This window comes from Drosophila bipectinata, chromosome 2R (assembly GCF_030179905.1).
Source record: "Drosophila bipectinata strain 14024-0381.07 chromosome 2R, DbipHiC1v2, whole genome shotgun sequence".
Taxonomy (NCBI): domain Eukaryota; kingdom Metazoa; phylum Arthropoda; class Insecta; order Diptera; family Drosophilidae; genus Drosophila; species Drosophila bipectinata.
In genome coordinates, this window is record NC_091737.1 from 23,310,667 (window position 1) to 23,336,519 (window position 25,853).

Genomic DNA, 25,853 nt, shown 5'->3' on the forward strand with positions numbered 1-25,853 from the left:
ACCTTCTTGGGCGAGCTTCATTGTGCCCGAGTGGGGAGAAAGTCAAAGATTCGCAGGGTCTTTGTCTTAGATACCATACCGTTGATTATGTTAAAATCGTTTAAAATCGTTCATAATTCCCAGCTTGTCGGGTTTCGTAATACCGCATCTAATGAATCACGGGATTCGTTAGCCCGTTTGCTCTCCGCCCGAGAAAGCCACCAACACTTTAGCCAACTAGTTCTGGCCGGGCTACAGTCACCACCACCCACGTGCCCGGCATGGCCAATCAGTTGGAGTTGGAGTCCGCTGCTCTCACACTGTTTTCCATTTCGATGGGCTGACCACAAGAAAATAAACAACAAAATAAAGGCCCAAGCAATGCCCAGAAAAAGTTTACAGAAAAAACATTAAATGAACAAGTAAAAAAAAAAAACTTTTTAAAAAACGGCAAGCTGCGACAACAATAACGAAAGTGAAATTCTACAAAAAGATCGTGATGTGATGGTGGAGCGGTGTCCACGCTTGGCCAGCCACAAGTGCCAGCCAGCCTGGTCAGGCGTTTACCCACTGGACCCCCTTCACCCCAGGGCTGCCCAACCCCGGGCCGGACCTCGACCAGGCCGACATTAAAATGCCGACCACCGGGCCAAGCCCAGCCAAGAAAGCAAAACAATAACACACCGCCACATCGATGGCGCCGCCGGATTTTCCACCACCGTCTCATATGCTCGCAGTGAAATTTGGGTCAAGGAAATGCCAATCGGCAATCCGCAGGTTGCACCTCCTAGCTGCACATGCAGAGGCCCAAATGACCGTTATTAGCCGCCAAAAGTGGCCGGTGTTTTGCTCTGCCGCTAATTGACAGGCCAACCAGAGGGGAATAACCTTTCCAACTGGCTTCGTAGGACATATCAAGAGTAAAAGTATCATTTCTAATACCTGGTGTTTTTGGGAGGATTTTTTTTTACTATAGATAGTATTTTTGAATAATCTATTTTATTTATATCCTTAATGGGTAGTTCTTTTAAGTGGCACTTATTTATATTATTTCTAAGACATAAATGGACATTTGGCCTTAAATCTAATAACAAGGTATAATATATTAAATCGATTTTATTAATAGGACTATCAAGCCAATAAAAACACCCATAAAATTCTAAGCTTAGCATCTGGTAAGATACACAATGTTAAAATCAACGATTTGTCCATAATCCTTAAAAGACAAAAGTCACAGGACTTAAGATAATGCATATTTAAAGAATAAATATTTTTAAAATAAATCTAAACAGTTTTTATTAAATTATTGTAGTAACAATTGGAATAATTTTTTTAGTCTTGTGCTAAAAACTGCATTATTTAAGTCTTGTGCTAGGTTTCATGAATAATTTCATGATTTCATGTACATTTTACAGACATATCACTTGTCCCCGAAAAGGAGCAGATGATCCGTGTTAATCGGACGCCCGGTAGCCACCAGCGAAAGCCCCAACCCAGCCAACTCCACATCCGTAGCCATCTCTTCTCCAGGTGTGACATGAATAGCGGGCAACAGGCCGCACGGAGCGCTCTTAACCGCAAGGCCGCCGCGTTAACCGTTTCAGTTGGGTTTCAAACGCGCACGCGTGCAGACGCCACAAGAGAGCGATTTGCAGCAGCAGCAGAGTAGCAGCGGCGAAAGAAAGCAGCAGCAGCAGCAGCGCTAGAAAGAAACGGCAAACAGGAATCCGAATCCAAATCGGTGGCAAGAAGCAGAAGCTGAAACGGACGCCGAATTAGAAATGTTTACCATTTAAGCCAGGCTTAATAGAAATACTCTCACGTACTCTACCTGGGCTCTCCCACCAGCCAGTGCCAGTGCTCTCTCTCTCCTTTCTCTCACACCTGCTCTCGCTCAATACGACGCTCTCTCCCTCTCTCCGTGTGGCCGGGAGTTAAAGTGAAAGTTTTCCACACAAAAGTGGCGAAGGTCCGTTATCTTGGCCCCCGTTCGGGCCAACTTGCAATCAGAAACTCAGACACACGCGGAGCGTTCAATTGACCGGACGCTTGGATCGGTCGAGGATCGCGGTGAATCAGAATCGGAATCGGAAACGGAATCAGATAGCTGAGATACTATAATATAGCCACCATATACACTTACTATATGTGGTGCAGTGTGTTAGTGTTTTGGTGCCACCAGCAGCAGCAGCAGCAACTGTAAATTCGCAGCTGACCAAAGAAAGCGGCCGAGTTAAATACGCAAAGTGTTCAGCGGTGGTCGTCGTCGCAGCAATTAAATCGGTGTCTGATCAGAATCGGAATCGGAATCAGAGATCCAGATACAGTTACAACTTATTTTCCGCTCGACGCGCGTTCGTTGCCTAAGTCTTTCGTTTTGCGCGCGCTCCGTTTTCGCACTCGCCATACCGATTTGCGATTTCAAAACCTGAGCAACCTGGGCGACGAATATTGAAGCCAGCTGGTACATAAAACGCTGCCAGACGGTCTAGGCCAAGATATCCCCGCCAAGTGTCCGGCCACCAGCAAACATGTTTAAGTGGGTTACGCCGGCCTCAACGGCGACGTTGTCCCGCTGCAAAGCAACAAGCAACAGAACAGCTACAGAAACAACAACGAGAATAACAAAGCCACAACTACTTTCCATCGCTTTAACAAGTTTAATAATAATAGTCGCATCATTTGTGCCGACAACAAGTGGATTTAGATCAATTGAAACGAATGGCGGTAAGTGACAGACAATTTACCTCATTGAATTAACAGAATGAATCGATGAAAGGCTCAAGATCCAAAGACAGCGGTACGGGGGAGAAAGAAGAAAGTTTAGCACACAATAAAAAATGTAGAATTATGGCAAAGAAAATCAATTTGGCAAATTGCAAGCTCATTTCGTTGCAAATCGAATCGTGTCAGTGGCTTTTGCTGCCTCATTTTGGCTCACTTGGCCAACGCCAAGCACACATCCCCACATACCTATACTATAGTATGGTACATCCAGTAACATCCATTGGAGGCTTTCACTCAATGGCTGGCTTTCGGCCCGGCCAAGTTGACAATGCGCACGGGCAAAACACAAACTATGCCTTTGTGTCAATAAATGAATCAGAAAAACTTTGGCACAGAAAACTCTGGCAAGCTGTTAGTGCTGGTGGTGATGGTTGGTGGTGTTGCTCTTGCGAATGACTTTCCACACTCCACGCACTTGGCAATTATTTGGTTCGTTTTATGCTACATTACGGCCACAAAGCTGCCACAAAAGACCTCAAGATGCTCCAGACACCATCAGACGTTAAACGTCAGACATCGACTTTCCATGTGACAGTTTTTACGAGTGGTGGTTGCTGAACACAGCACGGGCTTACTTGCCATCCATCTCATTGCCGTTAATTGTCGAGGTCATTCGGCTGATTTAAAAAGTGAAACAAATTTCTAGAGTACCTGGTTATTAGCTCGAATCGGCACAAACCGCAGATTGGGCTCAAGTGCCAGCCCACAAAAGGCATTGAGTGCCAACTCAATAAAAGTCCAATAAAAGAGGAAAACAAACTATTAGTATTAATGGACCCTTCTCGCTCCATACAGAGCCAGACAATGGAAATCTGTTATCGTTCTTTGATATGTGAAATTTCACACAGCATTTTCACTTCTTAGGCATCATAAAGTTGGTGAAAATGTTCATAAGTAAGTTGTAACGAATTTATGGTGTCAGGTGTGTATGATCTGTTTGGCTTTTTGTCTGCAACGAGCCAAGTCTTTTATTTGTTCAGCTTACGTTGCAAAAAACCAGGCAGTATATCTCAGATCCTTTAGTAAACAACTAAGTCTATAGAAGTAGATATCCAAGATAGTAATACCCTTAAGAGAAATATCTGCTTAATAAAATGTATAATTTTCTCTAATGTTCAACGATCAAGTTCTCAAGACTATCGATGGCAAAGTGATCCTCTATTACGACTGCGGTTTCTTCACCTGGCCAAGGTTTGGGAAAATCAAAGAAAAGAAAATCAATACTTCCGCTGGCAAAAGTCTGCTGCGTCAGAGAGGTGGAAGTCAGCAAATGCCAATCATCGGGCACATACACACCTGATCATTAGTATAAAACACGTAGAACAATTTTCAATTTCTATTCGGGCTTTGTTTGAACGGGAAAGCAGTGAGGTTGAGCCACAGTGCAGTGCAGTTGGAAAAACGCGTGCGAAATGAAAATGTCTTGGCCAGAAGCCACAGACCAACAGCGAACAGCAAAAACGCTGATTCTGATGGAAGCGTGTGCCAGTTTGCGGCTTTCGTTGTTGCCTGTCGCTCTGCGACTTGACTCTGCGACGGTTGTGGTTGCATTTGCGGTTTTAGCCATGGCCAAGACACTGCTGCTGCTGGTGCTGGTGCTGCTGCACTTGTCGACGTTGACTTTGCGGTAATTTGCGGCTCGGACCGGGCAGCTGAATCTGAATCTGAAGTGGCTGATGGACAGACAGTTTTCGACGTTCGATGTCGACGTCGATGTAATCACGTTTTTACCGCTGCCCGTTGGCCGATCATCGGCTTGGTCAATTGTTGCTCCACATAGATCTGGCCAACTGAATTGCTCTCTCGGCCGGCTGACAGCCAGATGCCTGTTTAAAAATCAATTCATAACTCTATTTCATCTCGTTTGGCTAATTGTTGGTTAACCGTTACACACGCCAACATTCTCGGTTTATGCAAATTAAACAAAAATTCCATAATTCCATATACATATTCGAGATTTTGTTTTGTTTTTTCCTCTTCATGCAATTAATGTGAAAGCGACATTTGACTTTCTTCCAAACCCATCCAAGGTAGAGATAGTGGTGATGGTGGTGAGAGGGCCGAAACCATTTTCCCACAGCCATTTTACACTTCATAAACTTAACGCAATCGCATTAAAACTGTGACAGATCATGAACATCGAGTGCCGGGAGAGGAGCATTTCACCACGGCCCCAGTATGGATTGCACTTCCTACTCGGCTGAGCAGCCGAGTGAAACTACAGTAGAACATGGCTAACAGCTACTGATAGCCATTAAAGAACTTTAAAGTCTAATAAAATCATATCTTGAATCGATTTTTACGAGTTACATGGAAATAAATGTTTGTGTTCCGGTTAGAGGTGCCTGACTGTACGGGAGCTTGTGAATGGAGGCTCAAACAGAAGCCACTCGGATCGGAAAGAGTCTCGGGGTACTCGCACCCATTTTGTTGACTGTTTGGTTTATCTTTTAGGCGCATCGGCATTGTTTCAAGTGCTACTGCCTTATATCGACACCACCGGCAGCGTAGTTACAAATTATCCGACTGTCAAGCCAGTGATTCGAAGTTCGAACTGAAAGAGCTGTTTGATGGGATGGGACCATCGTTCAAACAGGAAATACATGGCAAACTTTGAATTTGTTTTGACATGTTTGGCGGTGAAAGTGAAATTCTCCCGCGGAGCTTGCTTCCGCCGCATGACACCACACATTCTTCGGGGCCTTTGTATTCGCATGGAAATCAAACTCAAACAAAAAACGCACTAATGTTTGCATCCATAAAAAAGTTTGATGCCTCTGCCATTCTGTGCCAGCTTCCTCAGACATTCGTCGTCGTCGTCGTTGTGTACTTATTGCTTTTTTTTTTGGATGGGCTATTGATCGGAATCGACAGCTGGAATCGAGGCTATTGCCAAAATGATGTCATTTATTGCGGCCAAGCACCAACTTTCACTGTTCATTCACACAGTTTTCTTTTCACAGCAGCAACTCATCGAACTTGATATGATTTTTCAGTAAATTTGTTGGCAAAACGTTTTTGAATGCGAATTCAATTGGTATTCGTGGCGGCAACTATTGTTGCCCGCAGACTGTTCAATATAGTTACCATTGTGCACCATTTTCACCAAATTGAATGTTTCCCGGGTCGCATTGTGGCTTTGTTTGGTCAAACAATCAGACCATGCCTGCGAGAGTCCATTGTGACAGTCACTTCCCCAGCAACCCAGCCACCCAGCTACCCAGCTCCCTAGATCATGACCTGGCGAAAAAGTGACCACCAAAAAAGAATAATAATGGTAATGAAAACAAAACGAAAACCTGAACATGTGTAGCAGTTACAGAAGTACACAGTAGGTAGTACAAGATACATAGTAGCAAACGGAGCCACCTTAAAGTGCTGTTTTAAATTCAAGTTGGTAGTCTGGGGGTTCCTAGGCCCTGCCATTGCCCAATGGTGCCCCCAACATAACCAGTTCCATGCGAGAACTGGACTCCGGGAGTGACACCGTACGATTACCTTTCTTATTACGGTCAGCATGGCACACCATTCAGAGATGCCCAGTTCTAGATGTGGAAAAAAATGTGCCAAGAGCATTAATTAATTGGTTAAATTAGAGTTCACCACAAGCTATTTGTTCTTTAATGGTTTGGTAGATATTAATCGCTCTACTTGTTAGCAATTAAGAGACAAAGTGTTTAAACCACAAAGTGGTTATAATAATAATTATATTATAAGTGGTTATAATATAATAATCTTTTATTTTATATATTTAAAGCTTTATTTTGCTCATCTCTGATGGCCATTGGATCGCATTTTTTTCATCTGGTTTGACCAGAAAAAATTACTGTTTCCAGTCGAATTGCATGCGTAAAATTCATACTTACACCTGTGTGTGATACCCCACAGGTGTGTGCGGAGATGGACTGGCTGGCACTTGCACATTCACTGTTAGCTTACCGGTCTTTTGGGTTGTGAGTCGCCCGTGGTCCGTATTTGGGTCACTGTTACGATTTACACCGGAGAGGAACCAGTGGCCGGTGGGATGCTGTTCCCAATTCGCCAAGGCGACATATGGAGCGAATCGTATCAATACAGAGAGAAAAATGTATCTCAAAGATAAAGAATATGATATAACCTAGTACTCAGCTGAAACCTAGAAAACCTAACCAATTTTATGTAATTGAAGCCCTCTCGTCTCGATGGCGCTTAAGATTCGCGTGCAAATCGGTTATAGCCGGGCTTACTTTGTGTAGTTATATAGCTCATGGCCACAGTCCAATTGGCATAAAGTGCAGTAGAGCATGCAGCGGGATATGTTTATGTTTATATGCCGATGCTGATACCCAACAATTCAATTACGAGGCGATTAATGGAGATGTTTGGTTGCGGATCAGCTGCTATGTGGAGTGATTCGAAATAGTATCCACAATGTACAGGTAGTACAGGTAACCAAATCTGCCAGTTTAAGCCAAGAAAGGTCAAGACTCGGCGAAACTTTCCATTTCTCTCACGCAAAGCGGAAAACTTCTCGCGTGATGACACTCTCGAGAAAGATATAGCCATGTACTATACCGACGCAGCGCCGCACGTAAATCCCATTAAGATTAATAAAAAGCCAGCATAAAACAAAAGGAAAAGATAACGAAAACAAATCAGTATTGTGGCCAAGACACTCTCGCTTCCAGCTGCCGAGTCAAGTCATAATTAGTAGCCTAAATCAAGCGATTCATGAAAAGCAAACAGTTTTTCTTCGCTTTTGTCTAGGAAAAGTGAAATTAACTTGGGATGAATGCAACAATTTCTTCTATTTTCTTTCTGTTTATGGTAATTCCATGAAAAGTGACATTTGGTTAAGGCCGTTGTTGGCCTTTCTGTGGCCACTGGCCAATAAATCGTTAGGGAATTTTTGCCTGTCAATGGCCAGAGTTTCTCTAATTAATTGTGCCGCGAGTTGGGAAATATTCAGGCTTTTTTTTCCGATTCTGGCCTAATCGAACTATTCGGGATTTCACTTGACTAACTGGCCAATAACTATCAGTAATGTAGACCAAGAATATTCAACACTTTCACAACGCAATTAGAGCAAGATTCGTTAAATGCAAAACTGGCCAAGATCAGAGATCACACGTGGTGTTGCATGTTCGCTGCTCGCTGCGGTAAGAAAGTTTTTTTGCAGTCTTGGGCTAATTGATCGATAATAATTTTCCATTTTACCGTTAAAGCGCCTCGTTTGTTTACATTCTTCGGACTCGGAGCACGCCGAACACAGATCTGGCATTAAAAAACAAGTTCTACAAAATCTCAGAGCGGCCTCATCGGACTCGGCTGCTCTGGTCTTGCTCAGATCTTGGTCTTTGGTTTTGGCTTTTGGTTTTAGACTTGGCAGTATCATATACTCATGATTTAATTAAATTTCACTGCACGATAACTGTTCCATTGGCCAAAAAGCCAAGAACCCTCTGCCCCAAGGGCTCCAAGGTGACATCGATGTGCAACAGAATTCGGCTATTGGGCCAATTTTCTTGGATGATTAATGATATTGCCACCGCGTTTGGTCAGGTTGCTGGGAAGCCAAACTTGTTATCTCATTTTGCAGCTGCCTCAGCGGTTCGTTTATATATTTTCTGGTCTTTATTTTTTCCTCTCTTATAATAAACACCGAAAAATGTTTTAAAGCGGCGCGAAATTATTCAGGCGTTTGACACACTTTCGTTCCCCCGGCCAAAAGCATTCATGTTTTCTGGCCATATCTCTCCGGCTTGGCTGCTTGTTTGGCTGGATCTGTTTGGTGTTGCCGTCCAGCGATGCTGTAACCTATTTTGCATGCGTCGCCTTCGTTTATTACGCTGCAACATGCATTGACTTGGGTTTCCTGTTGCACAAATTAGGGTCAGAGGACTGTCAGTCCGTAATCGGTTATCCCCTCGCCTCGCAAACCTCACGCACATGTTTTCTGTGTTGCATGGTGGTAGAGTTGGAGTGCTTCCCCCCATCTCCTGTCATTTTGGCCTATAGGCGTGCCCATTTACCGACAAACATTCTTAGCATATTTGATTCCAGGCAGTTAAAAGTGTTGTCTTAACAAGGGTCTAGATCTGAATATCTTATGATCGACATTGCTTTGGGTACAGTGGAGCTTGACACACAAGAAATATAAGAACTAGTGCTATTTTATAAATCTATACAAAAGCCTAGAACATCTAATCCATAATATTAATCATTATTAAGAGTAAAACAAACCTATTAAAACAAAATATTTTAATGACTTGACTCTCTAGTATTATATTTATTTTATAACCCTTTAAGCCATTTTCTTCTAAGCCAACTCCACTGTAAAATCACTTAAACTAATAACTTTGTGATAACTTTCAAAATGCATAATCATGCGGCCCTTAAGTGTAGTACACCATTCAATTTGCTCGGGCTAAATCAAATAAATTATGCTAAACTGCATAATTACCGCTGCCTATTCGTGTTGCCTGCCAAACTTCATTAAGTCAGCCCCATAGCCCCCCGGGCTACCGAGACCAGAGACCCAACCACCGAGCACCGAGCTCCGAGCCCCGAAGCCGGTAATTAATTCATTGACTCCACAACTCCAGTCAGAGATGGTCTGGGGGAGACTCTGTTAACCGCCAAGCAAGAGTCTGTTGGAGTCGGAAGCTCTGTTAATCGCAAGAAAGAGGCTTTTGTTTTGGCCTGGCTAATACCGCCGCCGGCTTTTTCTCACGTCTCTTCGACGTGGCCCAGCTCTCTTTCGACGTGTTCTTTTAACGATTTGCGGAAGAATACTTAAGAGCACTTGAGTGTCTAATCGTAAAAATGCGAAATGTCTGCAAATAATAAAGCTGCAAAAAAATCATTGTTATTTTATTGGTAGACGCCGGAGCAGAAAAAAGCCAGGCCAAAAAGAGAAATGGGCAAGTAAAACACTATCACTTTTTCCCAATTATGTATGTATGAAGATATTTTGACTGCTATTCTAATGGAATGGTTTTTTGGCACTACTTTTTTTACTTGCTGCCTAATACACTTGACTCCACTTTTTACTTTACTTTCACTGGAGCAGTACGTGTCTGGCATAGTATACCCTCAATCGACTTGAGTCATGATGGCCTCTATTTTGGGTTGGTTTCCTGCAATTTCGGTTTCGTTACCCTTAGATTTTCATTTAATTAGCAGCGAACTAATTGGAACTAAGCCTCCTACCGAACCCCCGAATCTAGTTCGCTGCCAGAGTGTTTGCATTGGCGGCAGGTCTTTTGCTCCAATTTCACGTTTAAACATTGACACAGTCCCGCACCGACCACGGATCGGGGCCACCATCCATGGAGCAAGTGGAGCGACTGCGAGAGGTGTTAATTTTTTTAGAAGTAAACCCGTCAGAAGTACTGGTTTCGCGCTTCTGGTTTAATTGCTCTCCAAATCAATTTCGCCCCAAAATGTCAAGAACTTCCAATGGCAGCGGCAGCATTAAATGGTTGAATGGCTTTTCGAGGTATATTGGTCCTTTAACTATGCCAGTCTTTCAAGTAAACATTAAAAATATTTTTACACTAAGATGTTGTTTGAAATGATGTTGAAAAACAAAGACATTTTACTACAAAAAATTAAACTTAAATCCCCTATAGAGTATTTCAATATTCAGGCTCCTTAAAAGTAACCTTTCTCCCACCATTCCCTGTGGTTGCTGTCGTCATTTGGCAAATGAGTTGGAAAACCCCTCTCAAGTGCATTGCCCACACCTGGGCCGCAGATGAACTTTGACATGGCAAGTGGCTGCTCTGTGTTGGTTTCCCAGTCACCATTTGTACTGCCGCCAACCAGGGCCACTTTCACTTGCTGGTTTTCGAGTGGCATTACCTTTTTTTAAATATTCGGCTGGCTATCCACACAGAACAGGGAAAATACCGTCGTTTTAAATAGAGTTTATGCTTTATAGTTGAGGCTACTGTGTCTGTTTTTAAGTCCGAGCCCGAGGGCTTTTTGTCACAATTAGCACTCGAAAATGGCAATTATATGGATGGAATTGTGCGGCTTTGCGAGGCATTTAAAGTTGTCACTTTCATTTGAGGAATTTCCCACATTTTCACTACGCCCGCCAGTTATAATCCAATCATGTACAGTTGAGCGGCTCTAGAGATACCTGAATGGCATCTTAATTAAGATTTTGCCACGGGCATTTGTCGTTTTTGAGTGCGGGATTATTGACAAACGAAATCTGCATAGAAATCTGGGCAGTTAACAGGTGTTGAATGGAAAAAAATTAGAAAATTACACAAGCATGCCAAATTACCTTCCAAATAATCCAACCAATCATCCTTTTCTGTTTTCCAGGTGGTCGTAAGTTGTTTGGTGGCTACCGCATCACCCCGAAGCACTGTCGCGCCACCAAGACTCTGCCCAGCTCCGACCCGCGTGCCAATGGACCCACCATCTGCATGTTCAACCACGAGTGCGCCCAGAGGGGCGGCGAGGTTGTGGGCGCCTGCATGGATGGTTTTCTGTTTGGGGCCTGCTGCCAGATTCCGCCCACCCACGAGCTGGCCAGCACGCTGATCAACGAGGCCCAGAACGCCTACTTCCAGCAGCACAAGCTCCAGCAGCAGGCAGCTGCCCAGTCCTCGTTCGAGAGCTACGGCAGCCAGCAGGAGCAGCACCACGAGCTGAGCGACGAGCAGGTGGTGGCACAGCCGTCGCAGAACATCTACGACCAGCAGAACCTGGACAAGGTGTACCAGCAACTGGGCAGCAGCAGCACCAGCAGCAGCAACATCAGTCCACCCAGCGGCGGCTATGGAAACGAACCGGCCCAGGAGCCGGAGCAGGAACCGGAGCAGCCTCTAACCTATTCCAGCAGCAGTAGCACAGGCACTTCCACAGAAGCCGCCCAATATCAGTCCTCCTCCGCCAGCTTGGAATTCGAACAGGAAGCCTCGCAGCAAGCCGACACCTCCAAGGAAGCCAGCACCACCCAGAAGGTGGTAGCCAGCCAGCCGGTCCAGCCACCCACGTTCCACGTCCACAAGCACTCTGTGACCATCAATTCGCCCTCTTCCCCGCCCCAGAACGACGACTTTGTGATGCAGGTGCTCAGCACCCTGCCGCCAGAGCATGCCGATGACCACCGTGTCGTCTTCACCACCGAAGTTCCCACCAAGATCGGCAGTGGCCTGCAAGACCAGACCAGCTCCGAGTCCAGCTCGTTCGAGGAGGTTTCTTCCACGGCAGCTACTACTCTGAAGCCCAAGCCTAAGCCATCCACTCAAAAGCCAAAGCCGAAGCCAGTTCCTCAGCTGGCCGAGAGCATGAAGAGGCCCATCCAGCAGGCTAAGCCTCAGCAGGCAGCCAAACCCAAGCCCCAGCCCAAGCCTAGCCAGACAGCGGGCAACATCCATCACCACAACCACCTTATCTTGGACGGAGGAGAATTCACTCACAGCGACATTACGCACCCCGGAGCTGATGCCGACCTGGTAGAGGATCTCCAGTTCTCCACGGGCTACGGTCCCCAACCGGTTTACGCTGAGCCACCAAAGCAGGAGCCAGAGCCACAGCTGCCCGAACAGAGCTACATCTCCTCCAGCACAGCTGCCAAACGTCCGACCAGTGGTCAGAGTCCCACCACAGTCTCCTCGATCACGACCCATGTGGACTCCATCGAGTCCATCATCCTGCAGCTGAACAACACCAGCCACGGACCCAGCTACAACGTCGTGAGTCAGCAGACGCCCGCCTACGGTTACCCCTCGTCGGGAGCTTCACCAAGTCAGCCTGCCACCCAGCCACCTACTTTCTACCAGGAGAATGAATCTGAGAAGGTCCAGGAGTCGGAGCAGCAATCGGACTACGGATACACCACGACGACCAACTACGACTCCGCCTACGATAAGGTCTCCGACGAGAAAGACACTTCAGCAGCTGGCAGCCAGTCTGCGGAGCAGCCCACTGCCCGCCCCGGCTACGGAGATGATGTGTCCGCCGTACTGGAGGATCACACGATTCCGGCCACCAGCTACAATGATGCCATGGCCCCTGCTCCTCCCCAGACCTCCGAGTTCAACAAGATGCCCGTTATGGGCATTGCCTATCCGGTGGATATGTCCTACATCGAGGAAGAGGGCAGCTTGCTGGGAGGATCAGAAAGTGGAGCTGGCTATGGCCAGGTGAGCAGTGACTCCTATGAGGCCAGCACTGAATCTGGGTACCAGAAGCAGCCCTCCGTTCAGACGGAGCAGCCGCAGCCAGTGCCCACCTACGTTCGTCCCACCACGAATGCCAACAATCAGAACCGCCCCGTGGCGTCATACATTGGAATGGTGACCATGTCGCACTACAGCCCCCAACCTGGAAACGCAGACTACCACTCGCAACTGCCCGCCGAGGTGTCCGTGTCGTCGCATACAACCAAGGTGCAGGAGCAGTACGACGAGAGCTCCAATGGCTACCAGCAGCCTTCGGAAACGACATCTGATTACATTGCCTCTCAGCCAACGGCTCCTCCAGCCGCTTCTCCTCAACGTCCCCAGTACGACGCCGTGCCGGATCCACCCTCGGAGCGACCTGTATTGGTGACGGCGAGGCCCAAGCCCTCGACCAAGCGCCCGGGATTGAAGAGACCCATTAACGGGGAGAACACCAAGAAGAAGCCACAACCACAGAAGCAGCCTCAACTGAATGGTTACAACCAGGAGAAGGTCTCCGAGTCTCCCATAACTCATATCCAGATCAAGAAGCCAGCGGCAACTCATCACAAACAAGAGCAGGTCCAATCTGGATACCCAAGACCAGCTACTGCAGGCTACGAACAGACAACGGCTGCTGCTCCGTCTCCAGCTGCTCCCTCTCTGAACTACGATAAGCCCGATGCCCCGGCGACTCAATTCGATCAGCCTTCAGCTCCGTCCTCTGGATACGACCAGCCGGCGCCGATGCCCTCGGTGCACTACAACGAGGAGCACTTGTCCAGCTCGCCAGGAAGGAAGCCATCGACTTCCAAGCCCATTGCCACAAGCTACGTGACTGGACCCAGCACACCTCGCCCTTCTGCCAACGTGGACTACCACTACGACAATGTGCCCCCGCTCTTCATGGCGGACGACAAGCTAGATGCCTTCATCCAGAGCACAGCTGAGAACATTGTAGGCTCCACGCCTGGCAACTACCAGCCTCCCTTGGTGGCCACCGCCTCCACACCCATCTACGTTCAAAGACCCACCAGCAGCGGAAGCTATGGCCACAAGAAGCCCGGATTCGTGCAGATCAATGGAACTCCCAAGCCACCACGTCCCACGGTGTTGATTACTCCCAAGCCCACTGCCATAAACCTGGTTACGTACAGCACCCTCGGCGAGGATAACAACAAGCTGGCCTCCAGCACTAGTTCCTATGTGACCGGCAGACCTGGAGCAGGCGTGAGCTCCAACGACTTTGAGGATCCTGGCTACTTTGGCAGCAGCCCCGTACACTCGGCCTTCACACAGTCTACCACTGAAGCCATTTACGCAGTGCCTTCGGACGACAAGCCGGCATTCCCAGGATACTTTGGACCAACGCCCTCGTACCCGGCTTTCTCAGTGCCCGGAGAAAAGGTTGGACAAAATGTGATGGAGGAGACGTACACATCGCCGAACGACTTTGTCAACTTCCCGCCAGTTCGAAACCCGAACCTCAACATGTCTGCCGCGTCGAGTGCTGTGACCAGCGACCTGGAGCTCTCCACTCCAGCCTTTGTGGAGGATGTGGTGCTGAAGGACAAGATGCACACGCTGGTGCACAAGCTGGTGGCCTCGCTGCAGGGCAACTTTGAGGCTCTGGCCGATATGATTGAGGAACCGGGAAGCAACAAGACAGCGTCCACCTACCAGGCGGGAGCTGGAGGAGCAAAGCCCGTGCGAGTGACCACCCGCAAGCCCGTGAGGGTTGCAACTACGACCAGACCGAAAGTAACCACCAAGAAGCCCGTAGTTACACGAGTCTCCACCAAGGCGCCCAACAAGAAGACATCCGCCAGCAGCACCACTCGGAAGCCGGCGACTCGACGCACCACCGTAGCCCCCACCACCCGTAAGCCAACCACCAAGAAACCTACTCGCCGGGTGAGCAGCACCATTAGGCCCACCACAGAGAGCGCCGCCCGTCCCGCTGATGACGAGATCGTGGACGAGGAGGACGAGGAGGATGTGAACCCGAATCCCAGCGACAACGAGATCGACCAAGGCGCCACTCTCAGCTCGTACGGCAGCAACGGTCGCAAAATCCGTAAGTGTGCCCTGAACGTGTAGCATGGACCCGAAACAACTCTCTTTCTCTCTCTCTATTTCTTGTTCTCTCACCTGCCTATTCACCTGTTCCTAACCGCTCACGCATTAACCAACTCGCTTCCCAAACCTCATCCCCGTCTCATTGCAATTTTATTCGAAAATCTAGCGCGTCGCAAGCTCAAGAGGCGCAACAAAAAAAGAACTTAGATCCTCCCTCAAAAAATTATAAACCCCCTAGTGCTAGCGTCCCCCAAATCCATACCCTCATCCATTACCCATTACCCATACCCATCCGATATCCGTGTAACTGTCCCCCCAAGATCTATGCCTACCCAAAACTCTCAGACTCGACTCTCGAACACTCCCCACTCCTAACCTCGCATTTCACTCCCCATCAACAGAGTGCGGTGTGCGGCCCCATGTCAAGTCCGGCCGCATTGTCGGCGGCAAGGGCTCCACCTTCGGCGCCTTCCCCTGGCAGGTCCTGGTCCGTGAGTCCACCTGGCTGGGCCTGTTCACCAAGAACAAGTGTGGCGGCGTCCTCATCACCAGTCGCTACGTTATCACAGCTGCTCATTGTCAACCTGGGTATGTTATCACTTAATACAACCAGAGATATAAACAATATCTTACCTGATGGATAAATTGCAGATTCCTGGCCTCCCTGGTGGCCGTGATGGGCGAGTTCGATATCTCCGGCGACCTGGAGAGCAAGCGTTCTGTGACGAAGAATGTGAAGCGAGTCATCGTCCATCGGCAATACGATCCGGCCACCTTCGAAAACGATCTGGCGCTGCTGGAACTGGATAGTCCAGTGCAATACGACACCCATATAGGTTAGTTTATCAGAAGTCTTTTAAGAATATACGACACTCTTTCTAACCTTCTTTGACTTTCCCTCACTTTCAGTTCCCATTTGCATGCCAAATGACGTAGCGGACTTCACTGGCCGCATGGCGACCGTGACAGGTTGGGGACGCCTTAAGTACGGCGGTGGTGTGCCTTCCGTTCTGCAGGAAGTGCAGGTAACAATTACCATTACTTTAATATTCATAACTTGTTCAGAAACTAAAATATTAAAACTTGTACTAGGTGCCAATTATCGAGAACAGCGTTTGCCAGGAGATGTTCCACACCGCTGGCCATAATAAGAAGATTCTCAGCTCCTTCCTCTGCGCCGGCTATGCCAATGGCCAGAAGGACTCCTGCGAGGTGAGATTAAGCTTCGCCAGATCTAAGAATAAAATGATACAATATTCATATCCAACAGGGTGACAGTGGCGGTCCGCTGGTGTTGCAGCGTCCCGATGGCCGGTACGAGTTGGCCGGAACCGTGTCCCATGGAATCAAGTGTGCGGCACCCTACCTGCCCGGCGTCTATATGCGCACCACCTTCTACAAGCCCTGGCTGCGCAGCATAACAGGAGTGAAATAAGGATTCCGAACCCTTGGAGAAGGTCCTGCGGCAACCAGGCAACCAGGCAACCGGGGAGCTGGGATGCTGGGGAGTGTAAATAGAACGTAGAGTTTTAAGAGTCTGAGGACCGAGGTGCGAGAACAGTTTGTCGAACTTCAAAGTGGCGTCGCTGTCTTGCCCTCCTCTGAGCCCCAAACCCTCCTCCAGCTTCCAACATTACATTAGTTTAATTGAAAATCAACTGCAGCAACAACGAACGATATGGAAAACCCAAGACGCGAAATACGCAATCCGAGATTCAGATATTTTGTTTGAACTGGCGCTGCAAGATTCGCCTTTTTTTTGTCCAGTTCGCGTGCCTAACTTTTGTAGAGTCTGAATGAGAATTATGCTAATTGCAAGCCGTAATGCTTAAGACATATTTATTCTAGTTCTAAGCCTATTTATACAACTATTTATTTATTTATGAGACGAAACGGCCGCAGTTTCAGTTTGATTCAACTAAAAAAATTGTTATTTTCGTAGGCAAATTGTTGTTATGTTCAAAATGAATGAGAGAGAGCAAGTGTTTTTAGTTCAATTGAATTTACTAATTTATCGATTTATACCACTAATCTTTTTCTTAATTACGTTTTATGTTAATTGTTAAGCAAACGACAAATCGAAGCGAAAAGAGATCGAAATAAAATAAACGACATAAATTGTAGAATAAATACAGAGTTGCTTTAATCCTTCAGTTGAAACTGAAATGCCGGAGTGCAATCTACAATCCATCCGCTTTTTTCTGGAAAATGTACTCAGGCCCCCCATGCTCCTCGTACCCCATCCATTTGTTTACCCTGCATTCCGGAATATTTAATGGTGGGTGGGTGGCCATTTCCCGTCCCAGCTCTGGCAGATGCCAATGCTGCCAGTAAATTGAAAACAAGGTTAACAGTCTAAGCCAACAATTTCGCTCCTTCGTGTTGGCCGCGTTAGAAAGTTGGGGTTGGGAAATGACTTTCTATAAAATTGTATTACCTTCGTCGGATTTAAATAAAATGTTGATAACTTTTTCATCAGACATCTGGGTTTTATATAAAAATAGCTCAAGGTACTTTAAAGAAGGCTTTCACAATTTGCGAATTAAATATTTGCCGAAAAATGCAAAGAAAAAGAGTTTTTTGCCTACACAATTCCCATTATCCTGATGCAGAAAATGTCCTGAGGCTCTTGGCCAGAAATTGCAGCAAGTTGGCTCTTTTCATTTATGGAATTAAATTGCCTGTTTTCGTATAAACAGATTTGCCTGCCGGGCTGTGGCTTCTCGAGTCAAGGATCCTTTGTTGGCCACATTACCAAGCTCATTATATTTGCATCTGTACAGCCACCAATCAGCGTGACGTCATGGCCAAAAAACGGTGTACTATGGCCAACATAAAATATGCTGTGCCATTGATATTGATTCCCAGTTGCGGCTGCCAGTCGGCGAGCTTTGGTTGTGCCACAAACACACTTAATTCATAAAAACTAAGCGAAAGCTCTCGGTCTCAGGCCTGTTGGGCGAAAGCTCGCCGACAACAGGCAGCCGACAGGTGTTGTGGCATTCAGTAGCCGACAGGACGAGCATCCAGCAGGTACGTGTGCCACAGGACCCTGATCCCTACAGCCCTCCACTCCCCTTAGTGCGTTCGCGTGCGGTGAAAGTAAAAGTCGTTGACTGGCGACACGTGTGGAAATGTTGTGAGAAGTGGGAATTGGGCGTTGGGTGCGGCATTGTGATGCAACTGAGTAATGCAACTGCCACCATCTACTAAATAAGGGCGTGTTGCCATTAAGTCTGCCAAATTAGAGTCTAATTTACAGGTGGAACAGTCTCGGTGTCGTGAGACTGGATGTGGAAAACGACGTGAGTTGATCAAATTTCGCACAGAACTCGGCTGCCTTAATTGCAGAAATAGGATACACTATGAAAGGAAATGCTAATGTGAAACCGTAACCGTAGCAGATATTATAATAAGCCACTCTTAGTGCTAATGGGGCTCCTTTATTTTCCATATTTTCCAAATAAATAACTACCCATCAGCTTATGGTCCAAACTCAAAGGTCAATTAGTTTCGTTGCTAAACTTCTATAAACTCATCGCCTAAGTGCATGCCACCTGCTCGGCATTCGAAAACTTTATCCAATTGTGCAAAATATAACTGGAAACTAACTAATTGCAAAACTTTGGAATAGCCCCGAAGCAATTAGCCACATTCTGTTGCAGGAGCTCGGCAGCCGCCCAAGGAAGTGGACAAAAAGCAAAGTTTTTACATCTTTTATGGTCGACTTTGACACTTTCGACGGAATAAGGACTCGAACTTGGAGATGCGTCAGCGGCACTTTACTTAATTAAGAATCGAGGAAGCACCACAATGTATCAATTTCATTTCCTAACCTGGCCATTAAAGGATAGGTCGTTTCCCTTTCGCAATTAGTCGAGTTTTGATAAGCGACCTTGGATAGTTAATTGTAATTGGTGTCCGCGAGGGATAAAGGTTGAGCCAACCGTCAATCCCACGATTTTGGCCTAAAAGTTTAACCAGGCCCGTCTGGCCCAAATAGAAGAAAGTAATTAACAAACGCAAATGGGTTTTATTTTTTCTCAGCCCTTTTCCGTCACCACCTTCTCGAGAGTATTAATAGACTCCCACGCGGAAAAGAAAATGTTTTCCTTTGGTCAAGGGCCGAGGGCCAATAACTATGTAAACTCATTAAGTTATTGATGGGAGACAGCAAGACAGCCATTTCTTGATTAAATTGAATCATTACGAACAAATAACAATAAGTGTAAAGCAGCCCATATAAGTAGGCTACAATTTTTGGCATTTGGTGGAGAAAGAACTTTAAGACAGATCCTTAATTCTGGCAGGAAAAACTCACTTCCTGCGGCAAGTAATTATAAAATCATGTAATTTATATTCATTTTCAAAAGGAAAGCCAAATGTTTGCTTTTTTTAGGCCAAAGCACACATTATGGCTCTTGGTAACACACGATTCTGAATGCTCTTTAGAAAACTTTTTAAATAGAATCAAGTTAAATATAATGCCTATTTATATTTCGGGGTTCAATCAAATCAAGCCACGAACCTTTTTTCGCCATCCATCGATTTTCGTTTAGGCCGTAAATTAGACCAAAATAGCCTTAACTTAAATTGCCATAATTTGGCATATGACCTGACAACAACCACCAATATGTGCACATTAGGATTTATGTATGCCCCCATGGGGCAGTAAATGCGAAGGTAGAGTCTGAAAATACATAAATTAAGTCGCAGCCGGTAATAACACTAAAAGAAAACTCACAATTTTAATGAGCTGCCTGACAGGGACATTCCGCCGGCACTGGCGGCGATTTATGTTCCCCAACGCTTCATCCATGCGTGTATACACGGAAATTTGCTCATCCTGGATCCCGAAGGAAGCGAATAGACTCTGCCCCAGCATACATTTTAATTAACTGAATAGGGGGCATTCAATTTTCACAGGCAACGGGCACAGGCAACAGGCAACTGGCATCTGGAGGCAACGGCATCAGCAACAGGCTATTCCACGGGCGATGACGTACTAACGTGGCTGCAATGAGTAACATACCGCTGTGGGCAGCGTTGCTGCTGCTCCTCGGCACCTCTTTGGCCACACCCTCATCCGCATCATCATTCACCACCGGAACTGGCGCCGGACCCGGAACCGCTTGGCAGCGCGCCCTGTTCGGACGCAATTCGCGCAATCTAGTGCACCGCAGAGCCCCCGGGGACTTGGGTCTGAACGACTTCTATGGCCCATATGCCGGACTGGTCCTGGATCCCAGCCGAGTAGGGGAGCAGAGGGAGCAGCACCAGCCATTACCACCTCCGCAGCAGGTGAGTGGGCGTTGCAATTGCAAGGCTTCGGTCGGGAAACTATTTTATTTTTATTTCGGGAAATTGCTTTGAAAGAAACAGGAAAAAATTGCAGTTGGTCGTAAAAAAAAGGAGGAAGCCTGGTATGGCTTGGGAGTACAAAAATAAAGGTATTCTGATTTTTCACAAGTTCCCCGAGAAGAGAACTATTTTCCTTAGCCATTATTAACTTAATGAGACTCTAGAGAAATCAGTAGTCTTTTTTCGGTGAATCTTTAGTCGCCACATTTTAGGCCTCATTTCCAAAGAAAATTATAATTGAAACCGCCAATTCTAGACTAGTTTCATTTAACAACTCCTGCGAAGGTCGCAATCAACCGAAAAGTTCAGAGTTCATCTGAATTCTCAAATTAATCAACAGTCAGCAAGTGTCAGCAATATTGATAGCCGGTTATTGCAGCTCGGTGTGTGGGGGAAATATAACGCATACGCACCGTGTAACACCATGTTGAACAAACGCCGCTCTAATTGCCACCGAACTTGAACCTTCCCCACAGCTTCGCCAACAGACCGAGGTATATGGAATTGTAGAGCCGCTGATTGAGGACACACCCTGTGCAGACCGCGCCTGCCTGCTCAACGAGGACTGCTGTCCCTCCGGGGTCTGCGTCAACACATATGGCGGTAAGTTGCCTTAATTTCATTGCCCGGTCTCAATCAGCACTTGATGCCAATGAAAGGTTTTTTATTTCACAAAAATAAATCATATCAATAAAGAAAGTAATTATGAAAGCAGAGCTTGTTTGGTAAAAAATCGTTGTAGCTATTTTTTTAACAACAAACATCATCTAGAAAGTTTAAATTCCTGTAGTTGTCTAAAAGTTTTGTGCGCAACATGTTTTCCATAACTATGTCCCAAATTACGAATACATGTTGGATAATTTTTAAAAAATTACTAAAAACTTTTCCAGAGGGTAAATGCGTTTATGTGTTTGGGCGGCAGCGGGAGTTGTGCCAACACCATGCGGATTGCCCACAGGGAAGTGCCTGCATGCTGGTGGCCCAGGAAGGGGTATGGAGGTGTGAAGCAGAGCCGGAATCGGGAGCAGCCCCCTCCCTGCTGGACGACGTGTTCCGGATGAGACCGAAACAGCCTTTGGGCAGCGATTGCAGTAGCAGCAGTGACTGCCAGGTGATCAAGTAGGTTGAGGCAATTCAAAAGTATAATAGAATATTTATGGATTCTATTTCAGTGGCATGTGCTGCCAACAACAACGGTTGCACCACCGCGCCACCATCAAGCTCACCTGCGGTTACTTTCGCGATGCTTTTGATTGCGTGGACATGGTCGGAAATGAGGTAGGAGTATAGCATTTAATATTAATGATAACAATTGTTTTTTAAACAAAATTTTTAAATTCTGATTAAATTTTTGCAGCATCGGAACTAAAAAGCAGAAACACCACAAGTTATGAATGTGCTAACTGAATGAAATACCAATGTATTTCAACATGGATTATTGCGTTTCTCAGATATAATTACAATATTGGAACATATCAAATGTTAAACGAATACATATCAATCTTCGAGTTTGCTGTAGCTTAGGGAAATCGCGTATATATTGCCCGCATATGAAAATTAATTCGCGTACCACGTTATATTACCTAAATGTTCTTAGATATCTAAATGTTTTTCGTAGAAACTCCATATATACTGACTGAGGCATTCAATGTTATTAACAAACGGTTATTCTAATACAGTTTTACCATATTCAAGAAGAAATTAAATCGTTTCACCTCTCAATTTAAATCAAATCCAATAAATGAACTTAGCAAAAGTCTGTTGTGTTTTTTAATCTAAGCATTTTGAAATGGATACTCCTGGAAAATGAAGCAAAAATATAAAAAAACAAGGTTTGGTAACTTTTTATGCAGATTTGCGGAGATTCGATCCATGATTCGTTTAAGGTACTCCGCTCAAAAATCGGATAAATATTGACAGAGATATGCCCATCGCAGTGGGTCTTATTGTCCACCCCATGCATTTTCCACATTTTGGAAGGGACCCCCTAGAAAATTTGACAAAAAATTTAAAAAATATTTTGTTTCCGGATTTTGATGCAGAATTGCGGAGAATCGATTCACGATTCGTTTAAGGTGCTCCGCTCAAGAATCGGATAAATATTGACAGAGATATGCCCATCGCAGTGGGTCTTATTGTCCACCCCATGCATTTTCCACATTTTGGAGGGGACCCTCCATAAAATTTGACAAAAAATCTAAAAATTATTTTGTTTCCGGATTTTGATGCAGAATTGCGGAGAATCGATTCATGATTCGTTTAAGGTACTCCGCTCAAGAATCGGATAAATATTGACAGAGATATGCCCATCGCAGTGGGTCTTATTGTCCACCCCATGCATTTTCCACATTTTGGAGGGGACCCTCCATAAAATTTGACAAAAAATCTAAAAATTATTTTGTTTCCGGATTTTGATGCAGAATTGCGGAGAATCGATTCACGATTCGTTTAAGGTACTCCGCTCAAGAATCGGATAAATATTGACAGAGATATGCTCATCGCAGTGGGTCATGTTGTCCACCCCATGCATTTTCCACATTTTGGAGGGGACCCTCCATAAAATTTGACAAAAAATCTAAAAAATATTTTGTTTCCGGATTTTGATGCAGAATTGCGGAGAATCGATTCATGATTCGTTTAAGGTACTCCGCTCAAGAATCGGATAAATATTGACAGAGATATTCCCATCGCAGTGGGTCTTATTGTCCACCCCATGCATTTTCCACATTTTGGAGGGGACCCTCCATAAAATTTGACAAAAAATCTAAAAAATATTTTGTTTCCGGATTTTGATGCAGAATTGCGGAGAATCGATTCACGATTCGTTTAAGGTGCTCCGCTCAAGAATCGGATAAATATTGACAGAGATATGCTCATCGCAGTGGGTCATGTTGTCCACCCCATGCATTTTCCACATTTTGGAGGGGACCCTCCATAAAATTTGACAAAAAATCTAAAAAATATTTTGTTTCCGGATTTTGATGCAGAATTGCGGAGAATCGATTCACGATTCGTTTAAGGTGCTCCGCTCAAGAATCGGATAAATATTGACAGAGATATCCCAATCTCAGTGGGTCATATTGTCCACCCCATGCATTTTCCACATTTTGGAGGGGACGCTCCATAAAATTTGACAAAAAATCTAAAAAATATTTTGTTTCCGGATTTTGATGCAGAATTGCGGAGAATCGATTCACGATTCGTTTAAGGTACTCCGCTCAAGAATCGGATAAATATTGACAGAGATATGCTCATCGCAGTGGGTCATGTTGTCCACCCCATGCATTTTCCACATTTTGGAGGGGACCCTCCATAAAATTTGACAAAAAATCTAAAAAATATTTTGTTTCCGGATTTTGATGCAGAATTGCGGAGAATCGATTCATGATTCGTTTAAGGTACTCCGCTCAAGAATCGGATAAATATTGACAGAGATATGCCCATCGCAGTGGGTCTTATTGTCCACCCCATGCATTTTCCACATTTTGGAGGGGACCCTCCATAAAATTTGACAAAAAATCTAAAAAATATTTTGTTTCCGGATTTTGATGCAGAATTGCGGAGAATCGATTCACGATTCGTTTAAGGTGCTCCGCTCAAGAATCGGATAAATATTGACAGAGATATGCTCATCGCAGTGGGTCATGTTGTCCACCCCATGCATTTTCCACATTTTGGAGGGGACCCTCCATAAAATTTGACAAAAAATCTAAAAAATATTTTGTTTCCGGATTTTGATGCAGAATTGCGGAGAATCGATTCACGATTCGTTTAAGGTGCTCCGCTCAAGAATCGGATAAATATTGACAGAGATATCCCAATCTCAGTGGGTCATATTGTCCACCCCATGCATTTTCCACATTTTGGAGGGGACGCTCCATAAAATTTGACAAAAAATCTAAAAAATATTTTGTTTCCGGATTTTGATGCAGAATTGCGGAGAATCGATTCACGATTCGTTTAAGGTGCTCCGCTCAAGAATCGGATAAATATTGACAGAGATATCCCAATCTCAGTGGGTCATATTGTCCACCCCATGCATTTTCCACATTTTGGAGGGGACCCTCCATAAAATTTGACAAAAAATCTAAAAAATATTTTGTTTCCGGATTTTGATGCAGATTTGTGGAGAATCGATGTACAAATCATTTAAGGTACTCCGTTTAAGAATCGGATGAATATTGACAGAGATATGCTCATCGCAGTGGGTCATGTTGTCCACCCCATGCATTTTCCACATTTTGGAGGGGACCCTCCATAAAATTTGACAAAAAATCTAAAAAATATTTTGTTTCCGGATTTTGATGCAGAATTACGGAGAATCGATTCATGATTCGTTTAAGGTACTCCGCTCAAGAATCGGATAAATATTGACAGAGATATGCTCATCGCAGTGGGTCATGTTGTCCACCCCATGCATTTTCGACATTTTGGAGGGGACCCTCCATAAAATTTGACAAAAAATCTAAAAAATATTTTTTTCCGGGTTTTGATGCAGATTTGTGGAGAATCGATTTACAAATCATTTAAGGTACTCCGTTTAAGAATCGGATGAATATTGACAGAGATATGCTCATCGCAGTGGGTCATGTTGTCCACCCCATGCATTTTCCACATTTTGGAAGGGACCTCCATAAAATTTGACAAAAAATCTAAAAAATATTTTGTTTCCGGATTTTGATGCAGAATTGCGGAGAATCGATTCATGATTCGTTTAAGGTACTCCGCTCAAGAATCGGATAAATATTGACAGAGATATGCCCATCGCAGTGGGTCTTATTGTCCACCCCATGCATTTTCGACATTTTGGAGGGGACCCTCCATAAAATTTGACAAAAAATCTAAAAAATATTTTGTTTCCGGATTTTGATGCAGAATTGCGGAGAATCGATTCACGATTCGTTTAAGGTGCTCCGCTCAAGAATCGGATAAATATTGACAGAGATATGCTCATCGCAGTGGGTCATGTTGTCCACCCCATGCATTTTCCAAATTTTGGAGGAGACCCTCCATAAAATTTGACAAAAAATCTAAAAAATATTTTGTTTCCGGATTTTGATGTAGATTTGAAGAGAATCGATCCATGATTCGTTTAAGGTACTCCGCTCAAGAATCGGATAAATACTGACAGAGATATCCCAATCTCAGTGGCTCATATTGTCCACCCCATGCATTTTCCACATTTTGGAGGGGACCCTCCATAAAATTTGACAAAAAATCCAAAAAATATTTTGTTTGCGGATTTTGATGTAGATTTGTGGAGAATCGATTTACAAATCATTTAAGGTACTCCGCTTAAGAATTGGATGACTATTGACAGATATATGGCCATCGCAGTGGTCATATTGTCCATTCCATGGATTGACCTGTGACCTTTTGCATATTTTTGCCAACACATCGAGGTTAACTTTTTGTTTCCGAAAACCCTCAAGGCATTTATGAGAAATGAAATTTAAGTAAAAGCTTTCCACATCTCAGCAT

At 45.1% G+C, this 25,853-nt stretch overlaps 2 protein-coding genes across 5 annotated transcripts; both read left to right on the top strand.

Moving 5' to 3' along the window:
• The first annotated feature begins 1,594 nt into the window (after positions 1 to 1,594).
• On the top strand, positions 1,595 to 16,495 carry flz (transmembrane serine protease filzig). 2 transcript variants are annotated; one of them, XM_017238392.3, is made up of 7 exons: positions 1,595 to 2,706; positions 11,086 to 15,009; positions 15,413 to 15,599; positions 15,663 to 15,847; positions 15,921 to 16,036; positions 16,104 to 16,223; positions 16,282 to 16,495. In XM_017238392.3, exons 1-7 carry the CDS (start codon positions 2,511 to 2,513, stop codon positions 16,444 to 16,446), a joined length of 4,893 nt encoding a protein of 1,630 aa, XP_017093881.2. In that variant the 5' UTR covers positions 1,595 to 2,510; the 3' UTR covers positions 16,447 to 16,495. The 2 variants fall into 2 exon arrangements, with proteins under 2 accessions (XP_017093881.2, XP_070134911.1); XM_070278810.1 differs by lacking the exons at positions 15,413 to 15,599; positions 15,663 to 15,847; positions 15,921 to 16,036; positions 16,104 to 16,223; positions 16,282 to 16,495 and adding an exon at positions 15,178 to 15,242.
• A 1,423-nt stretch (positions 16,496 to 17,918) lies between these two features.
• On the top strand, positions 17,919 to 22,128 carry spab (space blanket). 3 transcript variants are annotated; one of them, XM_070279089.1, is made up of 6 exons: positions 17,919 to 18,044; positions 19,938 to 20,312; positions 20,849 to 20,975; positions 21,263 to 21,491; positions 21,545 to 21,650; positions 21,730 to 22,128. In XM_070279089.1, the coding sequence occupies exons 2-6, from the start codon at positions 20,031 to 20,033 to the stop codon at positions 21,739 to 21,741; spliced, it is 756 nt and encodes a 251-aa protein (XP_070135190.1). In that variant the 5' UTR covers positions 17,919 to 18,044; positions 19,938 to 20,030; the 3' UTR covers positions 21,742 to 22,128. The 3 variants fall into 3 exon arrangements, with proteins under 3 accessions (XP_070135190.1, XP_017093725.2, XP_070135191.1); XM_017238236.3 differs by having other exon boundaries at positions 18,034 to 18,316; XM_070279090.1 differs by lacking the exons at positions 21,545 to 21,650; positions 21,730 to 22,128 and having other exon boundaries at positions 18,034 to 18,316; positions 21,265 to 21,332.
• Positions 22,129 to 25,853: the final 3,725 nt, after the last annotated feature.

Excerpts from the sequence above, each read along its gene's own strand:
- flz (XM_017238392.3), top strand. The coding sequence starts at position 2,511 with ATGTTTAAGTGGGTTACGCCGGCCTCAACGGCGACGTTGTCCCGCTGC. Across the intron at positions 15,600-15,662 it reads GCTGCTCATTGTCAACCTGG|ATTCCTGGCCTCCCTGGTGG; the intron begins GTATGTTATCAC and ends GATAAATTGCAG. Across the intron at positions 16,037-16,103 it reads CCGTTCTGCAGGAAGTGCAG|GTGCCAATTATCGAGAACAG; the intron begins GTAACAATTACC and ends AACTTGTACTAG.
- spab (XM_070279089.1), top strand. The coding sequence starts at position 20,031 with ATGAGTAACATACCGCTGTGGGCAGCGTTGCTGCTGCTCCTCGGCACC. Across the intron at positions 20,313-20,848 it reads CATTACCACCTCCGCAGCAG|CTTCGCCAACAGACCGAGGT; the intron begins GTGAGTGGGCGT and ends CCTTCCCCACAG. Across the intron at positions 20,976-21,262 it reads CTGCGTCAACACATATGGCG|AGGGTAAATGCGTTTATGTG; the intron begins GTAAGTTGCCTT and ends AAACTTTTCCAG.